Below are 23,561 nucleotides of genomic sequence, written 5' to 3' on the forward strand. Positions count from 1 at the left end.
GTTTTTCCGCTTCGATTCAGCATCAGTAAGCTGAGTCTTGCAACATTATTTGTAAAAATGTCTATATCATGTTGAAGAAGCACTATTACCAGGATGCTAGATTAAAGATCTAGGAGCTAGAACTCTGTTTGGAACTCAAATTTGCCTTTAAGATTTCTGTATCATTTTGAACGTGGTATTTAACCTCTTCATGCTTCATCTACCAGCTGTGCATGCCCATGTTGTGTGGGTGTTGCAAGACCTGGTAAATATTTACAAAGCACAGCAAGACCCTGGGACAAGAGGTGCAATCTGTGTGGAAAGTATTAATACAATAGGAGAGTCTCAGCCTTAAATTACCTTTGTTCTCATTTCTATCCCAGCGATGTTTGTTTAATTAAAGAAAAATGCAGAGGGAACTTGGGGGAGGGAAAATTTTCTTGAAAAACAACATTTTTCAGGGACTGATTTAAGGATCTCTTATGAGCATATTATGTCCCCCTGGGAGTGCTTTTACCTGTGATGTTAAGTTATGCACAGTTATGATTGCCTCAGAGTGCTGGTAACACATCTGTATTTCCTGTTAGTATGTGTCTCCCAAGACAGCAAAGTGTGAGATATGAAGCAAGATAATCCATTTGGTTTTATTCAGTGAATTAATACATTTCAGCCTAATTTGACCTACTCAGTTTAGCTTTTACTGAAAACCTTTTAACCATTCTAATATAGATAGTGGTTTAACTAATCTATCCAGGCAACTTAAAATGTGGGAGTTTTGTTGTGAAAATGATACGAGTTTATCTCTCATTGATATATCTTCAAAAGCTACTAGTTTACAAGTTCCTGCTTCAAGAGAAATGGGGAATTATCAATGCCTGTCAACATGGCTATTGAAATCTTAGTATGGTTTAATAGGAAAACAAAAAACAAGCTTTAAACCTGGTTTAATATTTTTTTTTAGGGATGATTCCTATGCAACAGCAAGGGTTCCCAATGGTTTCTGTCATGCAGTCCAACATGCCAGGCATGATGGGCATGAATTACGGCTCCCAGATGCCGCCGGGACCCATGGCCATTCAGGTGAGTGACTTGGGTCCAATGGGCTGCTTGGGTGTTTGTTCAGCAGGTGACAGCCAGCCCGCAGCCCGCGCCACTGCAGTGCCATAGCAGGGGAGAAGCTGGCTTGAAACCAACGTAGGTATAAACCAAAGGCAGGGCATCATGTTTTATAGCATTCCCTTTGAATATATTCCTGATATTTAAAGAACTCTCTAGGCTTCATAGGGAACTGAATAGAGAGGGTGTGGGAGTTTGGCATATATTACTCACTGCTGTGGAATAGAGAGAAACGAGGGTGAAGTACAAGGACAATATCAGCAACATCTAAGGCAACTTTGATGTTACAGTCCAGTTAAAGGTAATATAACCTGACCTTTCATTTCTTGTGTGTAATAATGTGGTATTATATCAAGGTCTGGTAGCAGAAGGGTGGGCCTTCAACAGCAACAGAAGCAAAACTGTTGTAACATCTTGAAAAGCTGTTAGATGGCACCTACTTCTAAGTACGGTTAGTAGTAGTATTGAACTGTTAAGTAGCTACTAATTCAGCCTGACTTTTAAATTGCTTTAGGAACTGTGATTCTGCATTGAGAGGGAAGAGTGCCATCTACTGAACGACCGATGCTTTTCCTTTAACAGTCATCCAAGCTTCTCATCCAGTGCTCCAAATTTTATGAAGTCTAGCTAGTTCACACTCTGGCATTGTGTAATTTCCGGTGTTTTGACTTTTTTTTTTTCTGTGAAACAAGATCATGGAGTTGTATTATTATTCTTTTTTTTTCTTTTTTGTTCCAGGGTGGCATGCCTTTAGGGCCGATGCAAGCAACTGGAATGCCTTACATGGGACAGGCTTCTTTCCTAGGAATGCGCCCAACAGCCCCACAGTATACCCCTGACATGCAGAAGCAGTTTGCAGAAGAACAACAGTAAGTGAGGCTTGATTTTCTCTTTTTTTTTTTTTTTGTGGGACAACCATACTCTGGCATTGTAGTCTGCATAGTAAAATTATCATAGATAGTTTCTCTAGGAAGAAGTACAGTTCAGACTACAAAATAGCGATAAGATCATTCCTTTGCATTTGAAAGCAGTCTGTGAAGTAGCAGTGCGTGTCGTCTTATAATTCTGCGAGAAGTGGAGGTATGTACACCAAGCCAGCTGAATTTGAGAAAGAGAAGTGGAAAAATCAAGAAGCTTGATGGGGAACATTATAATGAAAAAAAAGAAAAAACCTTTATTTATCTTTTTCATCATTTTGCTTTTAGAAAGAGGTTTGAGCACCAGCAGAAATTCTTAGAAGAAGAACGAAAACGGCGCCAGTTTGAGGAGCAGAAACAAAAACTGAGACTGTTGAGCAGTGTGAAACCTAAGGTATGCCCTAAATAATTAGTGGTGTATTTGTTTGTTTGTTTGTTTTTCTTTTCCTTTTTCTATATATATTGTAACTTGACTTTTAATGAGGTTGTCTCATTTGACAAGAAGATAAGTGGGAAATTTATGTGAGGCATCAAATTAGTTCTTGGGAAGAATCTGGAAAATTCATTCCTTTACATACTTTTGGAGTAATGTAAACAAACTGGTGTTGAAAATGAGATCAGCTTTTCAAAAATAAACTTACTTGGTGTGTAAGACTTGGGAACAGAGGGAGTTTCCAGAATAGATTGTTTGGTGGTTTGTTCATTAACTTTATTAAGTTTTTTGAATCATTCCAGTGAGCTTACAAATTCTCGTCTGCAAGAATACGAATAGCTGAGTAATGCTTATACTTTGTTCTAATACACAAACTGTATGACTGAAGCCTGAGAATTGCCATCACTGTGTGGTCTGCAAAATAATCTCCCGTATAAATAGCAGAGTTCTTGTTCTTACATTGCTGGAGAAAGAAGGTTTTAATCTAAATGCAGCCTCTTTTTTTTTTTTTTTCCTAAACAAGTGTGGCTGTTGAAAGAAAACTGAGTCAAATGTTCTGTCATGTTTTAGACAGGTGAAAAAAGTCGAGATGATGCACTGGAAGCCATTAAAGGAAACTTGGATGGTTTTTCTAGAGATGCTAAAATGCACCCAACACCAGCATCGCATCCAAAAAAGCCAGGTTTGTCATCTTCCAACTCCAAACTCTGATGTTCAGTTCCTCCTGCTAAGAATTTTGATTCCAAGAAGTACCTTTATGCAGGGGATTGTCTTTATTGTAAAATGAAATGTCATCCTAGCTGGTGTTTGCTTTACCAGTTTATGACAGTGAAATGCTAGATTCTAGCTTTTATTAGAAGACTTGGTGTCTTTAAAAGGAAGCTTAATGTGATGTGCCTAATGTGAAGTCTCATGTAAACTGATAACAAATGTTAAGCCCACCATTAGCAACTTCCTTTATATACTTTGATCCTAAATGTTATAATGGAGTTTGCTTTTTTTTTTCTTAGACAAAGATTTAATTAATGTTTTGCCGAGTGCTTTTGAAGTTGAGAAGTGCTCTATAAGTGCTAAGTATTATCAAGACTTTGCAAAATGACTTCAGTGTACTTGAAGAGCTTATGTTTATACCATTACCTGGGCATGGCCAAACTGAAGTCAGTTGTATTCTCTTTTCTCAGTAATAACTACCTTGTAATAATTATTGCTACAGATATCCTTTGAATTGTGGTTGTACAGCTTGCTTTGTGTCTAGCCTGAAACAAAGCTCGTCTAGGCAAACTTTTTCCCAGAGAAATCTTCATCTGTTCTATGGTTTTGCTGTTAAATGATTCTGAAGTCATGAGAGTTTTTCTGACACTCCCTTGCCTGTTGACTTGCGCATGCCATGTCAATTTTGGTAAAATGGGTAATGTGAGAAGGGGATCAAGCTGAAAACTGTCTAAATGAATATAAACTTATTTTGGATCTTATGATGAATTACTGAATTTCTGAGGATAAAATGATTCTTTGAGGTAGAATATCCTTATTGTCTCCCCCCTTGCTCCCCTCCCCCCAGTTACGTCTATTTGAGGATGTTATCTTTTGATTAGTTTTGTCCCAGTTTGTTTAAAACAAATGGAATACTTTCACAGTGTTAAGAATCAAGTTTCAACCCAACCTTTAACATCATAAAAAACTGGTAGAGAAGATGCATGGTGGGAAGTGGCTGCTCGGTTTCACCTCATGTATCTCCGTTGTGCTAACCAGGGTGACTGTTCCATCTTTGTCAAATAATGTATCCTCCGCTGTTTCTCCTCACCCATTTGCTGTGCATACCTAGTACTTACCATTTTTTCCCTGCTGTCCCACCTAAAGAGCCTTTTTCCTCATCACTTTGCATTGTGTGTTCATTCCATTTTGCAGATCATCCCACATCATCCCATTCTGCTGTATCTGTTCCCCACTCTACTTTTCTTGATGATGGAGAATTTAGTGACTTTATACAAGGGCCTGTTGAACCCCCCAAACTGGTGCCTCCAGCCACCTCTCAGCCTTTCCAGCCTTTCCATTCTGCTGCTGAGGCTGGGCCGCTGCTCTCAGAAAAGGCCGTGGTCCAGCCTCCCCCTTCGGCCCAGCCTCCGGTGCTGCCCGTCCTGCATGGTTCTGCTGGGCAGCTTCCTTATTTTCCTACCTCTGCATCTTCACCCAGTATCCATAAAACAGGTAACTCAAAATATCTTTTTTTTTTTTTTAATGACATTTTCTGTCATAGAGATACAGAGTCATTCCCTCTCTTATTGTTATTTTCTCTAATTGAGAAAAAGTAATAACATAGGCAATAAAGTAGAAACCTGCTGATCCATGAGGAAAACCGATTAAGTTCCTCTCCTCCTTCCCTTAGAACTTTACTGCCAGAGCAAGTCATGTGTCAATCCAAAGGTTGTTAAATATGCATGTAGCTGATAATAAGAGAATTAAGTCTTCACTCTCTACTAGCTTTGTTTGTTTGTTTGTTTTCTTTTTTAAAAAATGTATAGGGCAAATGGATGATATTGATCTGATGATATAAAAATGTTATGCTGCTGTGGAACATTTATGTGGTTATGTATTTAATGTACTTCCTCTCCTATTTTATTTTAAACTTTCTTTCGTATGTCTGGTATATCAGGGAGAAGAATTAGCCCTGAAAGTGTTGGAACAGGGTGGTAGTATTGCTGTGACCTGGGACAGATAGTGATCTTGATAATTCATCAGTGGTACCAGTAAACTTTTTCTTTAGAAGTGCAGAATTATGGTCTGGGTGCTAATAACAAAATATAAACACTTCCTCCTGCTGTTTATTCAGGCTCTTCCTTGGAGGAGAAAGTCTTAGATAATGACTTAAATGAATCTGAACGAGACCAAACCAAACTTAAAACACCCGAAGTTGGGCACAAAGCCTCAGCAAGCCAAGTTCAGCCCAGTCTAACCAGCAGAGACTGGGGGGTTGTAGGTGGACATGAAAGTGGTACCATTGCTACAGAGGCGCGCAAGGCTTCAGAACAAAACATAGCAGCTGAAGAGCGTGGTGAGCAAATGAAACGTGACAGAATTTACATCTAATGCTGCTTGAATGCTAACACTTCATACACTAATTCTCAGGCCAATGCTGCATAATTTTGCTCTGAATGCCTGCTTGAATAATATGTCGATGCCTCTTGCTCCTGCTGAAAGTAACAACTGTGATTTTGCTCTGAACTCTTTCCACATAAATTTACTACTGTAATCACTTTAACATGTTTGTTTAATCAGGTCTGCTTCTTTTTTAAAATATACTGTCCTCCTTCTTGGGGGAGGGAGGGGGGAGTGTTCTCTACAGATTCCTTATTTATTTATTTAAGGAATTTGCTACTAAAGATAGTCAATATCATGGTGGATTCTTACCTTGAACTTTGAGGGAGTAAACACTTGTTAGGTTAAAGTCCTTAGCCAGACACTATTAGGTTTCTAGACAATTTACCTCTCATACATGTTTTGTCTAAAGTTGCCTGCATTCTAGGGGTCAAAATTTCAAAAGCTGGACCAGATGAAGTAAGTCAAACTTTAAGCAAGCTTTAATTCCACTGCATTTTGTTAAAATTGAGAATTGAATATTTGGGATTTTTACTGGTTATTTGTTGCTTGTTGCAACCTTGGTTAGTGCTCTGCTATTGGACTTTAGGATTACATGAAACTTGAACTCCAGTGTATTAGAGAATAAATACAAGTCCTTTGTGTAATCTCACTTCACTGGAGGGTGAGATGAAAGGGAGAAGGGAAACAAGTTTCCTGTGCGTAGATAAATACATGAGGCACTTTTTCAAGCAGTTATTTTCTACAAGTACAGTAACTTTTTTATTAATATTTTTGTGTGTTGCGCTCTGGCTGTTTGGATATGTTGCTTTCAAGTGTTATCTTGTCCTATATATGTATATGTATTAAGAAATCTCATTGGATGAACTTAATGATTCGAATGGGGATTTTTTTAATAAGTGGAGGGCCTTTTTAATAAATGGGAAATTATTAAAAATTACTTAACCCAAAAGAATATATGGCATGAAACAGGAGCTATTCATTTATTCATAATTCAGTCCATGCAAAATAACTGCGTTGTTCACACAAAAAAAAAAAAAGAGAGAGGAAGGGAGATGGAGGACAAATAACGTCAGCTTAAGGTGAGGGACAACCTGCAGATGATGGTGATGTTGAAAGTGATTATGTAGCTTGTAAGTTCAGAATAATTCCTGATGCTAAGGGAACTTTGAGAGATAAGCTCAAGTACTTTCTGTGGAACAGAAGTTTGGTAGAGAGCGGTAACGGTAAAGAAAAGGAAATACTGAAAAATTGCAGACCTTCAGCCATCTTCGTGTTATCAAAGTTTTGAGCAAGATTCTCTTCTGTATCGACTACATGAACTAAACAAATTCCTTTTCACTTTTGCTATTTTTTCGTTTTGGGGAGTTGAGTTATACTAGGTGTTCAAGGAGGGGAGCAAGAATTGGTAATATGCAGAAGTGTCTTGGGCACTTCTTGGGGAATAATAATCAGATTGGAGGAAGCAGCAGCAAATGTCTTTTGCATGGCTGGTGAAATGGAAGGAATTGCTTGTATTAAAATGTGCTTGGAGCTATGGGATGATTAGAAATTAGGCTGTAGTCAGGAGAGAATTGGTGTGGAAGATGAGAAGATATAAGGACACTGGGAAAGAATGAGTAAATTCTTAAATAATGAAGAGCTTGTCAGAGCTTCCTCTGAGTCAAGAAAAAAATCTGTTGGATCGGGGAGTAAAGCTGCAAGACTGAGGGGAAGATTTAGTGCACTGCAGAAGTAAATATTCAACACACAGGGATTAAAGTGTGACAGATCCCATTATGAAACTGTGGCAGTGAAGACAGCGATGATGTCTTCAGATGCAGAAGACTAAGAGCAGTTGAGGCCATGGATACAAAATGTGAAGATGCTGCGGAGATTCAGGCTGTTTCCCTGAGCAGGATTATCTGGTGCAGGGTTATAAATGTTTCTTAGGCTTCTGTTTTCAGTTGGTGTACATTTATTTGATCTACAAATGGCCCTAAGTAGAAATGTATTGATGGGAAGACTAAATATGATATGGCACAGAACTGCGTTATGAGACTTGAGCTTCTGTTCAACCAGAAATTTTGCAAATGAGGAGGTCTTTATTTCCTTGTAGGTGTAGAATTGTGTTCTTACTGTTACTCCCAGTCATTTTAGTTATCTTTGAAATACATATTGACTGTAGAAGTTCTTTTTCCTCTCTGGGCGCAGTGACTCCTGTATGAAATCTTTGTTTGAAATGCTAAATGATACTGACAAACTGGTGTAGTCTCAAAGAAGTTCATGCTCTGAATTTGATGTCCTAATAAGAGTCATCTCCTTCTTCTTCTTGCTAAATGGTACACACTTAGGAGTTGGAGTGTTCCCTTCGCAGGATCCAATGCAGCAGATGATGCCTCCCTGGATTTACAATGATAGTTTGGTCCCAGGTAAAATAAATAAGTTAAAGGGTGGACATAAAAAGCACATTAAATGTTTAATCTGGGCTTTGGAATTATAGCAGATTATGCTAGTAGAAGTTACTGTTTCATGGGTATTTTGTTTGTAAGGTATTTTTTACCTTATATATGCAAATAACAGTAAATAGAAAATGAAATGCTGTAGTTCATTATGTTTACACTGAATTCTAAATACAGAAAGCTTCTGTAGCTATCTTTTCTTAAGAATTATCCTAGAAGCTTATTAAAGATAGGTGTTTTTAAATAGAGAGCATTAAAAGCATTATTTAAAATGCTTCTTCTTTGTGTAAACGTATGTGCCAAGACCATCAAATACTGCTTTTAAGTGAAACAACACTATTGAAAATGATGCCAGAATGCCTGTGCTTTTTTGAATGCTATTAATTTTATGTGCTATATGTTAAGAATTTGAGACAGAATAGAAAAGCAATCTTAAATCCACTTGGAAACGGCAGTTGTCACTATCTAATATTGAGTACCTCTTTACAGAGTTGTATAAGAAAATTTTAGAAACCACGATGACTCCTACTGGAATCGATACTGCAAAACTCTACCCCATCCTGATGTCATCTGGATTGCCCAGAGAGACCCTTGGACAAATCTGGGCTCTAGCCAACCGTACCACACCTGGGAAGCTCACAAAGGAAGAGCTTTATGCTGTCCTGGCTATGATAGCAGTGACTCAGGTACAACTAACACTTTGGAAACTGATGCAGAAGGGTAGCGCCCCTAACTCCTCCGCCAGGCATTGCATGGCAGCACAAGTGGCCAGGGTGCCAAACTTCTGATAAAGTACCAGTTCTGCTGAAGTCTGGAAGAGAAACCAACTTCAATGAAACTATAATTTCATTCTCTTCTGCACTTATACTACAATTATTCCTTCCTTTAGTGTCATCATTCTTACATGTGTTTTGTTCACATCTTGTAAATATAAAGCACTGCTTGTATTTCTTCTGTTGTGTGTATATATATTTGTTCCCCACAAATTCTGTGGTTGCTCTATACCTAGACTGTGAACAGCTGAACTTGCTGCCTTCTCTCCTGCACCAACAATAGCTGATTTTAAGCATTTGCCAAGTGTTAGTGTAGTGTCATATTTTACCAGTTTAGTAGAGAGCTGTCAGAAAATACCATCCCTCCATGGAAGCTAAGGCACGAGTGTCTCAAGCTGTGAAGATCCTAACTGAGGTACCACATGGGAGTGGTGCGTGGGGGAAAGGCTGCGTAGCAAGACCAGCTTCAACACAGCTTTGCTTCCCAGTGCTTGCCAGCTTTGCTTATTAAAGCTGAACAAAAATGCAGTCAAATGTTCCTGAACACTCAGGTGAGGTCTGTCATTGCCATCCATGCAGCTCCAGCACTCGGAGTATTAAGCAGGATTCACACTGCAGGCTGTTGAAGAGCTAGAAACTGGAGGTGAGAATGGAGTACATGGTGGTTGTTGTTAACGTGTCCTCTGTGATGTCTCTGCTTTTCTGCTTGTGCAGAGAGGAATACCAGCAGTGAGTCCTGACGTGTTAAACCAGTTTCCAGCTGCCCCTGTGCCCACTTTAACTGGATTACCAATGTCCCTGCCTGCTCCGGTGAGCCAGCAGCCTCTGCTGCCCTCTGCACCGCCGGTTTCCCTGCCCCTCAGCATGGGAGCCGCCGTCATGGGAATGAGCATCACGGCCCCGGCGGGCGGAGCGGCCCCCCAGCCCGCGGCAGCGTTCGCACCGTCCTACCCGCCCGGCCAGGTGAGCGCGGCCACGAGCACGGGAGAGCTGCAAAATACAACAGAGCTTAAGTAAATGACAAAAAAAACTGAAATCTAGAATGTGTCATCTAGAACTGAAGCCATGCCACTGTAAATGTCCCGTGTTTTTTACATTTCCTTTTGGTGATGTTGCAGGTTAAAACAAAAAATGTCTTTCTCCATTACAAACTAGCTATCTCCACTGCAAATTCTTGTAAGAGAATTTTAATTGTAGTTAGATTTTTATAATACCCATAAAATGGAGATTTAGGTTAAACTACGCAAAAGAATCTGTTAGTTAATAAGTTAGAATTATCAATAAAAGCCAAGATCAATAAAAGCCTTTTTCTCCAAAACAGTAGATGACGTGGGGATCAGTTTCAGTGTTGCAAATATGGTTTATCCTTCTTGCTAGAGCATTTCTTCTGATGTTTTTGCTACGTGTACGATTGATTAAAATCAATAGTATTCTTCCTGTGTTAAAAGATATCATGGCTATGATGAATAATACACTTAACGTGAAGGGAACAGAGGTCCGTATCCAACAGTTCTTGCATGCTTTCTGTAATCCTGACCACCCTGTGTGTGCTTGGAGCAGGGTGAGGCTCAGGCATATTTGGCATATTAATGCTGGAAGTGGAGAGTGGGTTGTTTGGTTTTTAAGGTGGGGGAAAATCCCTCTGAACAGGTTTAATGCTGTGTGACAACCTGGGAGGACAGCAGTATATCTATGTATGCCCTATCTGTATTCCAGGTGGTAAAGCCAGAGGAGGATGACTTCCAGGAGTTCCAGGATGCTTCAAAGTCTGGCTCAATAGATGACTCTTTCACTGATTTCCAAGGGGATGTACCGGGCTCCTCCAAAGCAGCCAGTTCACAGCACCGGAGCAGGTAGTAGATGCTCAATTTTCCACCCCTTCAGTACTTTAAAACTCTTTTATGAAATGAAATGTTTTACTCTTTTGTGGGTAGCTTTTTAGCCTGTAATTTTCCTCCATCACCCGGCTTCTACCCTGGCTGTTGCTTTTGAAGGCTATTACAACTACAATTAAGCTTTCTGAATTAAAAATGGCTTTTGATGTAGCTTGGGTGGTTGGCTGTTCTTTAGCGCTCTGTTCACCATGCTGAGGTAAATCACATACACAAAGTGTGTGGATAGGTTTTTGAAATGTTCACACTATTGCACAGGCCGCTTCATACCGAGCAGTCACACAAAAATCATACGTACAGCTCTTCAGAAAAGTGCATTGGAACAGGTGACTGCTGCTCTTAGCACTGAGTGCTTCTCTTGAGAGCATGAGCCAGTGTTGTTGAGATGGATAGAAAACATTCACTGGCATCAGGTCTGCAAAGAAGGTGGCATCATATTCTTCCGAATGGTGCAGAACTGTAGTGGATAGGGTTCTCATTCTTTCTATCATCTTTCTGGCCAGTGTTTAAACTTTTAATAATTGACTGTTAATGTGAATTGAATCAGACTTTAGCAGTCTTGCCTTTTCATTTGGGAGGCTGCCAAGATGTAATCTTGGTGCAGGCAAATTTTGTGTAACAAATAAGTATTGGTATTTGCTTCCTTTGAAAGCTTAAAGTCAATCTTTCAAAGTCCTCAGATCATAAAATCCCAAAGTCTTTCCTTTTATTGCACAGTGCAAAATTTTGTGTGTAATTGTATGTAATTGTAGACACACACATTTTCAGTGTATTGGACTGACTGTCCATAGTTGCAAACACAACTAATACTTTCCAGGTAAATAGCAATTATGAGGTACTTCCTCAACAGCAGCTTCAAATAGGATGGCATTATTCACCACTCTTTTGGTTGCAGTGTGAATGATGGCATTGTATGTAAGGAATTTAATTTTGTTGATGTCAGTTATGCCACATTTGTCTGGAAGTGCCCTGTTTTAAGTATAGTCTTCATTTTAGACATCCCGCTAGGGAGAGTTTAAAAAGCATTGTTTTTAAAATCAACAATGGAAAGCAGGGGATCCTGGAAAACTGGTGTTTCTTTTTCATGGCAGCAGTTCTCTTTATTCAGTTGTAAAAGCATTCAGTTTTGAACAGAATGTTACAATGTGCTATAAGCTAATTGCTTATGGAGCTTTATTAAAATAATAATAAAAAAAGCCATCTGTAGAGTGCAGATGATTAACCATTACATTTGCCAAGATTGCATATCTAATAGCCCGTTTCAGAGTGATGTGAAATTTAATTACATTACCATAAGCTATATTTTTTTGACGTTGCACTGCCTGTCTGCCCATCGTTAGCACGTGTGTGCAAGGCTGGGTTTGTATGTTGCTTGCAGGCTGCTGATAAGGAGACTTAAATGGCTCTGGAAAGATTCTTGCTTCAGGCCAAAGAATACCGTAGAAATTCATTCATGTTTTCCATGACATAAACTAGAGGTAAAATGCACATTCAGATGTAAAGGATGTTGTTCTGTAGAGCTGCCAGGGGCTGATAAGGGGGCTTGCGTGGGGGGCAAGCAGAGCCGTTACAGGGCGTCTCTTAAATCTTCCAGCAATTGCTAGCACAGGGTTATGCTGTTATGGTGGCTTTACTGTACAGTGTGTGTCTGTGAGCAAAATGCTTCGCTTGTGTAACTGTGGAATAATCCTTATTTTACTAAGGACATGGCTACCTAAACTTGCTGATTTGCACTGCGCAGAAATTCAAATTCTTTTTGAATAGTGGTTCCTTTTTGTTATTTATTTTAATAAAAGCTGGAAGAGGCGTTTTTTTGTTGATAAGCTAAGGATCTCTGCTTTTATCTTTTTTTGTTGTTGTTTCTTTGTTTTTAGTGTTCCTTCTTTGCTAATGCCACTCCCAGGTAGTAAACCGCTCCCATCAACTGATAAGTATGCTGTATTTAAAGGAATTTCAGCTGAGAAACCTTCTGAGAGCTCATCTGCTTTTGGAGGTAAAAGGAAAACCATTCAGCAACTATGTGCAATTCATTTCAATATTTCATATTTCTTACATTTCTGTCTTTTGTAAAATGTTAGTATAAAAATTTAAAGCAATTGAGCTAATATATAGGATGATTGAGTTCATAATATTATGTACATTTATTTCTTTTCTCGCATGCACTAGAATGTGGAGACAAATACAGTGCTTTCCGTGAACTGGAACAACCATCGGAGAGCAAATACTTAGGTAAGCAGGATATTTTGTGGAGCTGCTCGAGTGTATTTTCACGTGTGTTGGTGGTTCCCTATGATCCGCTGCGTTTCCAGTGCCGGGTGCCAGAACCGTTGTCCTGCCGGCGCTCCGAGGAAGCTGGCAGGAAGTCTCGTGAAACAGGAGTACAAGGGACTGCTGTCACAGTCCACAACTGTGGCTTTATAGAAGATTGGCCCCTCTTTTGGATTCCTCATGGGATGCAATTACAAAAGAGCAATTTTCCTAATCCTTTTCCAAAGCCCCTGGTGTGTAATTCATTTATGCAGTATATGCCTATATTTTTAATCAGAAGGTAAAGATATCTCCAATCTCAAACTTTGCTAACTTCCTTACATTACAGTGGACAGAGCAGAATTTGACTTTGTGGAAGTCAAATTCAATTAGTAATAAACTTACATTACCCACTGGCGTTTTCTCCTGTTATTTGTACACCCCATTTTCGATTCTAGGACAAAACGGCCTGCCTGATGGCCTGAGAAAAAGTTGTATTTGCCTGTTACCTATGTCTGACCACTCTTAACCCTTTCACCAGCTTACATTTCTAATGGAAAAGTTTGCAGTTCATCAGTAAGTTTAGTTTGCTGTGATGTTTTTAGTTGTGATAAGTGAATGGCAATTTCAAAAGTTCTTGTATTGCTTTCGGGCCCAGAGACTTTTTTGGAGATGGAGGAGGATGGAGTAATGTCAGGTGTAGCCATAGTGCTCTACTACCTGTATAGGCAGTACTCTGTTAAGTCGTGGTTAAACTAAGCTAAAATATGACATGAAGTGACAGTTTAAGAGTTAAATCAGTTTTACAGATGTTAATGGTGTAGTTCTAAAATAGGAAAAAAGATGTTGTATACAATGTTGGACATTTGTCATAAAATATGCATCACTACTTTAAAATTACAGTCTATATAAGCAAATATATGCTGGTGAATGGGTTAATAAAATACCATTTCCCATGTTGTTTTCATATATTAGATTTTTTTTAGATAAAATTCGTATATGGACAGGGAGGCATGTATGAAACTAGTACTCCAAAATATTTATTGTAGATTCAATTAAAATATTATTCTTCATGTTGTTCAATCAGGTTTAAATTATAATCCCTTCCATAGCATTATCAGCCTTCTTAGGTGTCATGAACCACCTCAAGCACCAGTCAAATCCAGTTTGTCCCTCCTGTGCTGCCCTTTCAAGAGGGGCTGCTTCTGTCTCGGCCTCCTGCTGACATCCTCTGAAAAAAAATTATTTGTGAAATATTTTGAAGACAGGAAAGGGGAGAATTGCTTCTGTAACCAAACAAATGCTCTATTGGTATAAGTGAAATTCAAGATTAGATTATTTGCTTGGCAAATATCAGAAGGATGAGGTGGGGAAAACGTATTCAGGAGCTGAAAGAGACAGAGCTGATCCCCTTTGAATCTATTGTTCACGGTGTGCTTTGATACTGTGTAAAGGGAATGCAACATGACTTGGAGGCTTTTTGAAGGGCTTTTTAAGTTTTGCTGGAATGAGTATTAGGATAACTGACCCTGAAGCTTGTGTGATTCATAGAAGTTGAGTTTGCAGTTCTGCTTGCATTCTGAGCCCTTAATCTAAATAGTTTGCATAAAAACTTCTCACATTGCATGAAATAATTTGCTTGCTTGCATGGTGTGAACAAGATGCATTTGTTGTCATTGCAATATCCTACTTTCTTCCATTGTTTTTCTCCTCAGGAGATAACCTTGCAGAATTCAAGTCTGCAGGAACTGATGACGGTTTCACAGATTTTAAAACCGCTGACAGTGTCTCACCATTAGAGCCACCTACAAAAGACAAAACTTTCCCTCCATCCTTCCCTTCTCTACCCGTTCAGTCCAAACAGCAAACACAATCAAAGACCTCTTTGAACCTAGCAGACTTGGATCTCTTTTCCTCTACTGGAGAGAACAAGCAGCTCTCATTTCCACCTGCATTCAATACATCAAAATCAGCCTCTTTTCCTCTGCCACCGCTTCCATCTGCTACTGCCCAGCCAGCACCCAGCAAAAGCTCAAGCTTAGCTGATGACTTTGGAGAGTTCAACCTTTTTGGAGAATTTTCTAATTGCACAACAGCCAGTGGACAAGATGACTTTGCAGATTTTATGGCTTTCAATAATAGCAGTGGATTTTCTGAACAAAAAACGGATGACAAATACAATGCACTTAAGCTAGAGGCCAGTCCTGTTCCTCAGTCTGGCTCCTCTGCCAGCGCAGTGAAGAGTGGGCAGAATTCTGCCACCACCGCTACACCCACTAAATACGATATCTTCAAGCAGCTCTCCCTGGAAGGCCCTGGGGTCGGCTTTGAGGAGGGCAAGGACAACACGCTTTCCTCAGTGAAGAGCGATGACGATTTTGCCGACTTCCACTCTAACAAGTTTTCTTCCTCATGCAACAGTGCGGATAAGTCCTTGGTGGACAAAGTGGCAGCTTTCAAGCAGGCCAAAGAAGACTCTGCTTCAGTGAAGTCTCTAGATCTGCCTTCCATTGGCGGCAGCAGCGTTGGCAAGGAGGATTCTGAAGATGCGTTGTCCGTTCAGTTTGACATGAAACTGGCTGATGTGGGAGGAGATCTTAAACATGTCATGTCTGATAGCTCTTTGGATTTGCCAACAGTTAGTGGCCAGCATCCACCAGCAGCAGGTGAGGAATTGGTTAGATTGCTCTGGTAATGTAGGTGATGGTGATTTCAGTATTCTTGTGTGTGCTAAATTACAGTATTATGCACTAGTCTTTCAGTAGTGAAGGGCTTCTGGATCTGTGCACCCGCTTGCTGCCAGCCCCTTGAAAGGTTTTTGTTTTGTTTGGGGTCTTTTTTTGGTCTTAGATGACTGTAAAGAGACTAGTCAGTCTGAACTCAGTTCCAGTTTATTTTTGAGATATGACAACATTATGTTAATGATACCTGTTAGCAATTGTCACTTAAGGGATTTGAGTGGAAAAATTTTAATGGAAACATCGTGGTTCCACGTGTATGAGCTAGGTGAGCGGCAGAGTCTTGCTTTAATCCCTTGGTTTCAACAAAGCATTTGGCTTGGGGCTTAACCTGCTCTGTGCTTCTACAAGGGTAGGCAGAACACTAATTTGTGCGGTTAATGAAACCTCGTCTAATCAACAACACTAGTATATTCCCGTGATGGTGGGACTTAATCTCTGTAGCCAGCATTGTGCAGGACTGCAAGTGGAAGTATTGCATATGCTTTTTAGAATTAAAACTTTATTGGAGTAATTGTGTAGAGGACTTGTAAATGCTAGCTTTTGGACCTAAATAATTATTGCTAGCTTTTGGACCTAAATTTCAAACCAAGGGACTTTTATCCTTGTGAGGTTATAACCTTCTTTAACTTCCCCTTAGGGAAGTATTCGTGAGTGAATGAATTAAGCATCTCCAATCTGATCGCATATCATAAAGCAAATTTCCCAAGTGTCCTGCTTTTTCTTCTCATGTGTATATAGGAAGATAAGATGTAGTTAAATGCTCTGTGGCCTTCGATAATACGGGAACCATTAGTGTGTTCTAGTGACAAGTATTATGCAGGCAGAGGCTTTTCTGAACAGGGGGAGCACACAAACTGTAAATCTAAAAGCTGTTACGGCAGAAATTGGTTATTTCCATATGTAATATTTCTTCCATTTTTGCAGATGTGGGTAGAGAAAATATACAGTACTGTAATTTTGCATTATAAGATATTTTTAAGTAGGGGAAAGAAAATTAAGTTGGCAACTTTGACATGGAAGATACTCTATAACAGGGTACAAAATATCAGGAATAATTTTACTAGCAAAGACATTTAATTTTCATATTACTGCTTGGTAAAATTCCAAGTTGAGCGAGCTGTCAAAAACGTAGCACCTACAGTGTATTCTTGAATGTTTACTTTGGTTTTGGAAGCACTTTTTCCTAATATTTTTCTAGCCTCTTTTAGTGGTAGTTTGACTTAGGTAGCTCTTCTACTATCTGCGAGTTTTGACCACAGAAACCAGTATTAACGATTGCCATTTGTGGCAGACAATTTTTTTTGTTGTCGTCGTTTAAGGGGGTTAGCCGATCATGTGCTTGTTGCTAAACTTTTGAATTCTGAAGTATTAATTAGAGGCTATTTTTATTAAACAAAACAAGCCTGTATTCTCTTATGGTGCCAAGCTAGGTGTTTTTCCATGTGGAGAGTTTGACTCCGTTTGGGTCTGTTCTGGTCTCGCAGCGGAGCTTGCTCTGAACCCTGTTACAAACACCCCTGTGCTCATGTGCTCCTTTCTGTATGTTTGATACATTTCAAGCTATGAACTGCTGATGTTCCGACCATTTATTTATTTATTTATTTGAGTCGACAACTTAAAAAGCAGGATTTTTTTCTTCCATTTCCTTGGATCTGTAAATCTAATGTCACAAAGGGACAGTATCCCTTTGCAGTGCTCGCCGTGGCGAGGTGGCAGCCGCCGGGGCCCGTGGGGTTTGCAAGCCCTGGCTTGCTAAGGACCGGGCTTTCCCGACACGCCGACAAGGACGGCTCCATCCTTCGCCTCCGGAGATGTTTTAGCGCAGCCTTTGGGTAGGGGCAGCAGGTTGGTATGGCCGGGATTAGGCAGAGGATCCGTAGTCCCTTCCCAGTGCCTGACTGCCACCTTGGAGGGCAGGGATGTGTTGGGTTTTGCTCTCTCCAAAGGGGATACTGTCTCTTTGAACTTTGCTATAATCCTTTGCTGGAAGGTACATGATACTAATGTTGCCTGATTTTTCTCGCATATACTGCAATAACCATTTGAGCGCTGGCTGCATGTTGTTGAGGTCAGTGAGGCTGCTTCTTTGACACGAAATTTACCTTTTACTCCACGATTAAAGTATTTTAATTGGCGTCTAGTTGTGCTACAAGAGCGTAATTTGCTCTGAGCTCTGTCGAACGCTGCAGCACGAATGTACCCTTGGTCAGCGTATTCTCAAAGGGGTTATGCAGTTTGCTGCACTTACAAATCTGTAAAATACCTTTTCTTTGGCATAATTGAAGATCTCTGTATATTTTAATCAACTTCAGGTTTTTGCTGCTTTTCTAATGTCTTATTTCAACTAAACATTTCCTGTGTGAATGTGCCTTCTCAAATCTGCTTTGATATCTCTTCTGCAAGTATTGACCTGCATGCTTTATTCTGATAACGCCCTTACAAGCTCCTCTGTATCACTATCTTTTGTGACCTGTAAGTCCTGCTGTGTTAATAAATATTATCTTGGCATATTTTGAAAGCGTGGGGGTGTGTGTGATTTGTTTGCAACCCAGCAATGTGTGTATCTCTCTCTTTTTTTCTGAAAATACAAAGTTTAAAGTTATAGTATCCCCTTAAACTGTGGGTACCTTTCTCTTGTAGAGCAGTGAACCCACGGGCTCCAGCTCTTCAGCATCTTGACCTGACCTGTCCGCGCGCTCTGAAGCTTTCGGTCTTGGGCTAAGCAGTGCTATTTGGAGCCCTTCTGGGGAGAGGGGCTGGCCAGGGGGGCTGTACGGGGACCAGGCTGGTTCTGTGGGTTGGCACTGAGGGTGACTGGAGTGAAACAGCAATCCTGCATCTCTGTCCTGTCTGCTCACCTGGATGTGCCGGCTGCAGCCAGGTCGTCCTGTGGCTTCGTGACAAGGGCCCTTGGGAAAATACATAACTAGCTGGGCCCTTATGGGCAGGAAGCCATTAAACAATATTCTGATACTTATTTTGCTAATCTAGAGTGAGTTAACAAATGCCCCCAAAGGGTCCTGCTTCCTTTGCCTCTCTTGAGAAAGTCCTGCCTTACTGGATATTGGAGTTCTTTCAAACACAAACGACAGGGGCAAATTTGTGTTATGTAATTGTGTCACTTTGAATTCTTCCAGGCTCTGGGCTGCTAACAGTTCTGGGTTATTGTCAAATTAGCAGACAAGGTAACAAGTTAGAAATAATTGAGATGTGGGATAATGAGCAAATGGTCTGCCTGGCAAACTTCACTTTTTCACCTCTGTGCCCTGGAGCAAAAACCAGGCGAGAAGCCTGATTTTTTTTTTTTTTTTTCCTCTTTGCAACAATCTTGAGCGACTTTAAAAGCAAAAGCTCTTTCATTTTAGAGAACCAGTACATTATGTGAAGCCCTAAAGCTTTTTAAACCAAAGTCTTGTAAGGCTGCGTTACTAGTATTTGTTCTAATCACACCTGGAGGAAGGAGAGGCCTGTTCATGACTGTCCCTCTTACTGCTTTTTCCCTGGCTTGACAGTCACGTTCACTCACTCGGTCTCACTGAGACGAGGGCTTTAAAATACTAATGTTTCCTCTGAGGGTTTGTGTGTGTCGTGAACGCAGTCGAGGCTGAGCAGAGAGGCCCCGGTGTACAGAGCAACTCTCAAACCCCAGCTGGGCTTCCTGAAGCATTCAAGTGAGCTGTTCCCAACTTCTAACGCAGGCTCGGAGGGTCTTGGTTCCACTGTGGAGCTTTGTTTATCGTGATAATAAGAAATAATTAGTAGGATTTGTTAATTCCACAAGGTTTGGAGGCTTTTCTCTCCTTTCTCCTTTATTTCAGTTACTCCCGAGTCACTCAGCATTCCTGGTTCCCCAGCGCAGGCCTGGATAGCGCGGCTCCTGCGCAGGAGGTTCCCCGGAGCCGCCGCGGGCTCCAGCCGCGTTCCCGTTCCCGTTGCCGGCGCCTCGGGCCGTGCCGGCCGCGCTGCCCGCCCCGGGCTGCCGGGGCTTTGGTGCGTTGATGCTGCCGCTCCAGAGCAGAGCTCGCTGCCACCCGAGTTGCCTTAACAACCAGCAGGCGATGGGCGACTGCAGCTACTCGTCTGGGCTCGGTATAAACTGCAAGACAAAAGGCAAAACCTCCTTGTCGGCTAGAATAACTCAATAGATGTTACACCTTCTCAATTGTCATCTGTGCCTTTTCTGTATCGTATCCCTAATGCAGGCCAAGTGTTTTCTTGAAAGATGAAACCCTTGACACGGAAAACTCCAGTTTGTAATCTGCTCCCAGGCATAACTTAATCCATGGTGGTTGAACTGAGTTGTTGTCGTTGGCTCGAATGAAGTATGTCAAGTTTTTCTGTAGATGAGATAACACTAGAACATTGTTTTATCTGTATTTCATCCTGTTTTCTTTATGTTTCTTGGCAAGTAACCCTCTACCTCTCATCAACAGCCCCATGGCCGACTTCCGAGCTGTGGCTCTTCCCAAGTGATCACCAGGCAGGGAATATGGTCTTGGAAGCTCAATAGAGATGGGATGTAACCGGTAAATATTTCAAGCCTTTTGCTTTGAAAGAGAGAAACTCTGAGCTCTGTTCCTAAAACCTCCAGAAACTTGCTGCACTCAGGCTTGACACTGTGAAAATCGCTTTTTGCTCTCCTGGTTTGTTAGAAAATAATGTAGATGTCCCAAACTAACATGACAATGTGATTATGTACTGGAATGGGTCTGGGCTGGGTTCTGTGGACACCTGCACACACACGCTCCCTCCGCTGCCCCGTGGCAGCCGCTTCGAGGATCCGTCTCCGCTGCGTTTCCTCTGGAGCGTGTTCTGTGGCCTAGCAGGGGAAGGCCGACAGCACTAATTACATGTGCTGGTGGGTATGTGGGGAGTAGGAGCCTTTATAACAAAAACAAACCCAAATCTGCTGTTTGGGAAAGCAGCGGTGCTGCTGCGGTCACGAGGAGCGCTGTGTCCCCGCGCACCGGCGGTGGCAGCGCAGGGTTCCTCCCTCGTGCAGCGTTTCAGGACGCTCCAGCAGGGCCGTCTGTGCTGCCCAAAAAGCACTGACCGCCTTTAACTCAGCAAAACTGAGACGTCCCTCGCTATATTAGAGTGCTAATCCTTCCTAAAATAAATGCATAGTAATGGGGAGAGAGAAGGCCAGATGGCAGATTGCTTTTGGTTTGTGGGTTTTTTTTTTAAGGGGATTTTTTTTTTTTAATAACATTAGCAAGAAAGATCGCATATTCTGAAAGCAAAGCATTTTGGCAGTTCTGAATGGATTTAGTTTTTGCTCATTCTACGATGAAAAATTGATGCTTAACTCTTATTAGGATTCCGTTCTTACCAAAACTTTCCTGCAGTAGGAAATAGCAGTAGCTGTTCCTCGGTAGCATCAGTTTTTGTGAAGTGTGATGCTTAGCTAGAATTAGTTCTTTTTTTCCCCAACTTAATTGTTTCTTGCTTTGAAAAAATATTGCTAATCCATGTGCATTTTTAATATTGAATTGCAATAACAGTAAAATGAAGCTTTTATTACCCCAGAGATTATAATTGCAGTATTTTAACTGGAGCTTTTTTGATTCATTAATCGTATTTGTGGTCTCAAGGAAAGTGGCTGTTGCCAGAGCAGTTCTTAACTGTGCTTAATAAAACAACCTTCACGCCAGTAATAGAGGTGCCCACATTGCACCGAGTTCTCTGGGGCTTTTCACATGTCAACTGCTGCTTTGCTTATTAGGCTGGTGGCTCTGCTACCTGTCAGGGGGAAAAATAAACTCTCGTTTCTCCTCTTCTCATTACGCAGCGGGTGCGTTAAGAGCCTTGATAAGCCGTTCCTCTTAGCACAGCTATCACACCGCAGGATTCTGCTTCTTCCATGCAAAACATCTAACTTGTGATAAATTCAGTGCAAATCCTAGCAAACATTGCTTCTTTTTTCTCAGTTAAATTAAAAATCTTATAAAAGCTAGTTTGCTTGAATTATGGAGAGTTGCCTCTACACTCTTAAATCTATACTTTTCAAAGGTTGTTCTAGGATTACTTTAGCTAGGAACATTTTGTCTGCAAACACATTTTCCCTATAATATAAAACTCTCATGAAAGTTTATTCGCTAGAGTAATATTTTTGTAATCAGTAGAACTATTTAAATGAGTAAAATGTATAAACTGCACGCTAACATTCCATCCCAGCTCATGGACTTGCTCAGGCAGGTTTCATGCCTGCTCGATTGCAAACGCAGAATCTTGGATCTTGGTTTGAGAAGGTTTAAAGCCTCGTCCTGCGAGGAGCTCCGGGTGCAGGGGAGGCTGCCGGAGGCCGGGAGCGCCTGGAGCTGCTGCCGGTGCTGCGGGCCCCGGAGCGGGAGCGGGAGGAGGACCCGGAGCTGGTGCTTCGGGCTGTGTGTGCAGCTCCAGCTTACCCCGTTGGCACAGAGATGCTTCGAAATAGGTTGTGCGGGCGCTGAAACAGGGGTAGGACAAAAATCTTTGGGTGCAGAAGTCAGCACTCTGTTGGAGTAAAGAGATTAAGAGATTGGTTATTATGCCGTGGTTTGTTTTCAAGCTCCCAGTAATGCCTCCAGTTGGATAATAACTTTTTTTTTTTTTTTTTGATAATCTTTTTAGTGCTAGGGAACCTTTAACTTCGTTAAATGAAAATTCGAGTTGGAGAGAAACGTCATTTCTTGTGCTAGACTCTCGATCCCTCGCAGGTTGGCGCCTTGCTCCCGGGCAGCCCCGTTTCCGCAGGTGGCTTCATCTCTCCTGCACCTTGCCCTTGGTGAAGTGCCCGCTCCGAGGCCCCGACGTGCCGGGCACGCTGGCACCTCGCTGCACGCGGGGCCGGTGCTCGTGCCCGTTCCCAAGGGCAGCAGCACGTGCAGCTGCAGGAGGGCTGCCCCGCAGCGGTGTCTGAGCTGGGCCCTGTTACGCTGCGCTCACCTGGCACAAAGAGGCTTTTCGCTTTATTGCAGAGGCCGTTAAACAATTCTATCGTTATTTCGTAGAGCTGTCAGAGTTCTTAATTAATCATGTATGTGGGGCAGGCCTGGGAAGCAGCCTAAAGCACAGGGTCCTCTCCCTTTGCAGCAAAATGACTACATGAAGGCAGAAATGTTTTGTGAACGTGGTTTAATCCTCAGGCTAGCAGGGCCAGATTGAATAAGAAGGGCAGCTGGACTGTCTCCGTGTTCCACCTCGTCCCTGTGCAGCCCACGTTGCTGTTCCGGGGGGCCAGCCCCTCCAAACCAGCCCGCTGCACAGGGCAGGTTGCTGCGAGTTTCTGCCTCGTGCTTGCTTTGCCTTGGGACGTCTGACCGTGGGCACAGAGCAGCAGCCGCGTGTCTAATCCAAACTGACAATCGGTAACGCTGGAGAGCAAACGCCAAACGTAGGAGCGTAGGGTTTGCTTTTCGTTAATGCTTCAGTGAAGGCTCCGCAGCCCCTGACTCTCTCTGCCTTCCCTGCGGATCCGTCTCCGTGTAGCTGTGAAAGACAAGTAGCAGCAGCAGCCCCAGCCCGGCAGTCGCTGCGTGGTCTGCGCTGGCGCTAACGTGAGCAAATAGGCTGTTCTCATACCTGCCTGTGGCTCTGAGAAGAACCTACGGGCCTGTATAATTGCTGGGTGAGTATAAATGCTCGGAGCTTGCTGCAGAATAACTGGACTTTCTCTATACTTCTGTGCATATGTAAAAGCTAAAACAAGTTCTTTGCAATATTCATGTCAGTCCTGAAACTTGTAAGGAATCAGTCAAGCAGCACTGCTGCAACAGATACCCTTAAACACTATTTTTTTAAAATTTTTGCAGCACATTTCTATACTTCATTTGTGTCAAAATATGGATATACAACTGAATTAATATTTTTATCTGAGAGGCTGGAAAAGGTAGCCTAGTTTCCTATGTTGTTGGTTTTCGTAAGCTATTTGAGTTGCTAACATCTATA

The 23,561-nt window shown here is 41.6% G+C and overlaps 1 protein-coding gene across 5 annotated transcripts in view; it reads left to right on the forward strand.

Annotated features, from left to right (window-relative positions):
- Positions 1–23,561, forward strand: part of SYNRG (synergin gamma) — a 32,225-nt gene that overhangs the window by 143 nt on the left and 8,521 nt on the right. For 2 of the 5 annotated variants that reach the window (XM_088535986.1, XM_088535996.1), the window contains exons 2-14: positions 941–1,059; positions 1,834–1,964; positions 2,301–2,406; positions 3,016–3,127; positions 4,351–4,650; positions 5,273–5,494; positions 7,872–7,949; positions 8,469–8,665; positions 9,467–9,715; positions 10,469–10,605; positions 12,519–12,637; positions 12,811–12,873; positions 14,607–15,557. In XM_088535986.1, coding sequence (XP_088392112.1) covers positions 941–1,059; positions 1,834–1,964; positions 2,301–2,406; positions 3,016–3,127; positions 4,351–4,650; positions 5,273–5,494; positions 7,872–7,949; positions 8,469–8,665; positions 9,467–9,715; positions 10,469–10,605; positions 12,519–12,637; positions 12,811–12,873; positions 14,607–15,557 — 2,784 coding nt within the window. The remainder of the gene's footprint in view (positions 1–940; positions 1,060–1,833; positions 1,965–2,300; positions 2,407–3,015; positions 3,128–4,350; positions 4,651–5,272; positions 5,495–7,871; positions 7,950–8,468; positions 8,666–9,466; positions 9,716–10,468; positions 10,606–12,518; positions 12,638–12,810; positions 12,874–14,606; positions 15,558–23,561) is intronic. The other 3 variants (XM_010221097.2, XM_010221098.2, XM_010221096.2) reach the window with 2 other exon arrangements.

The sequence above is a fragment of the Tinamus guttatus genome, unplaced genomic scaffold (genome assembly GCF_059628265.1).
Source record: "Tinamus guttatus ecotype Peru unplaced genomic scaffold, ASM5962826v1 Tinamus_guttatus_pri_ptg000043l, whole genome shotgun sequence".
Taxonomy (NCBI): Eukaryota; Metazoa; Chordata; class Aves; order Tinamiformes; family Tinamidae; genus Tinamus; species Tinamus guttatus.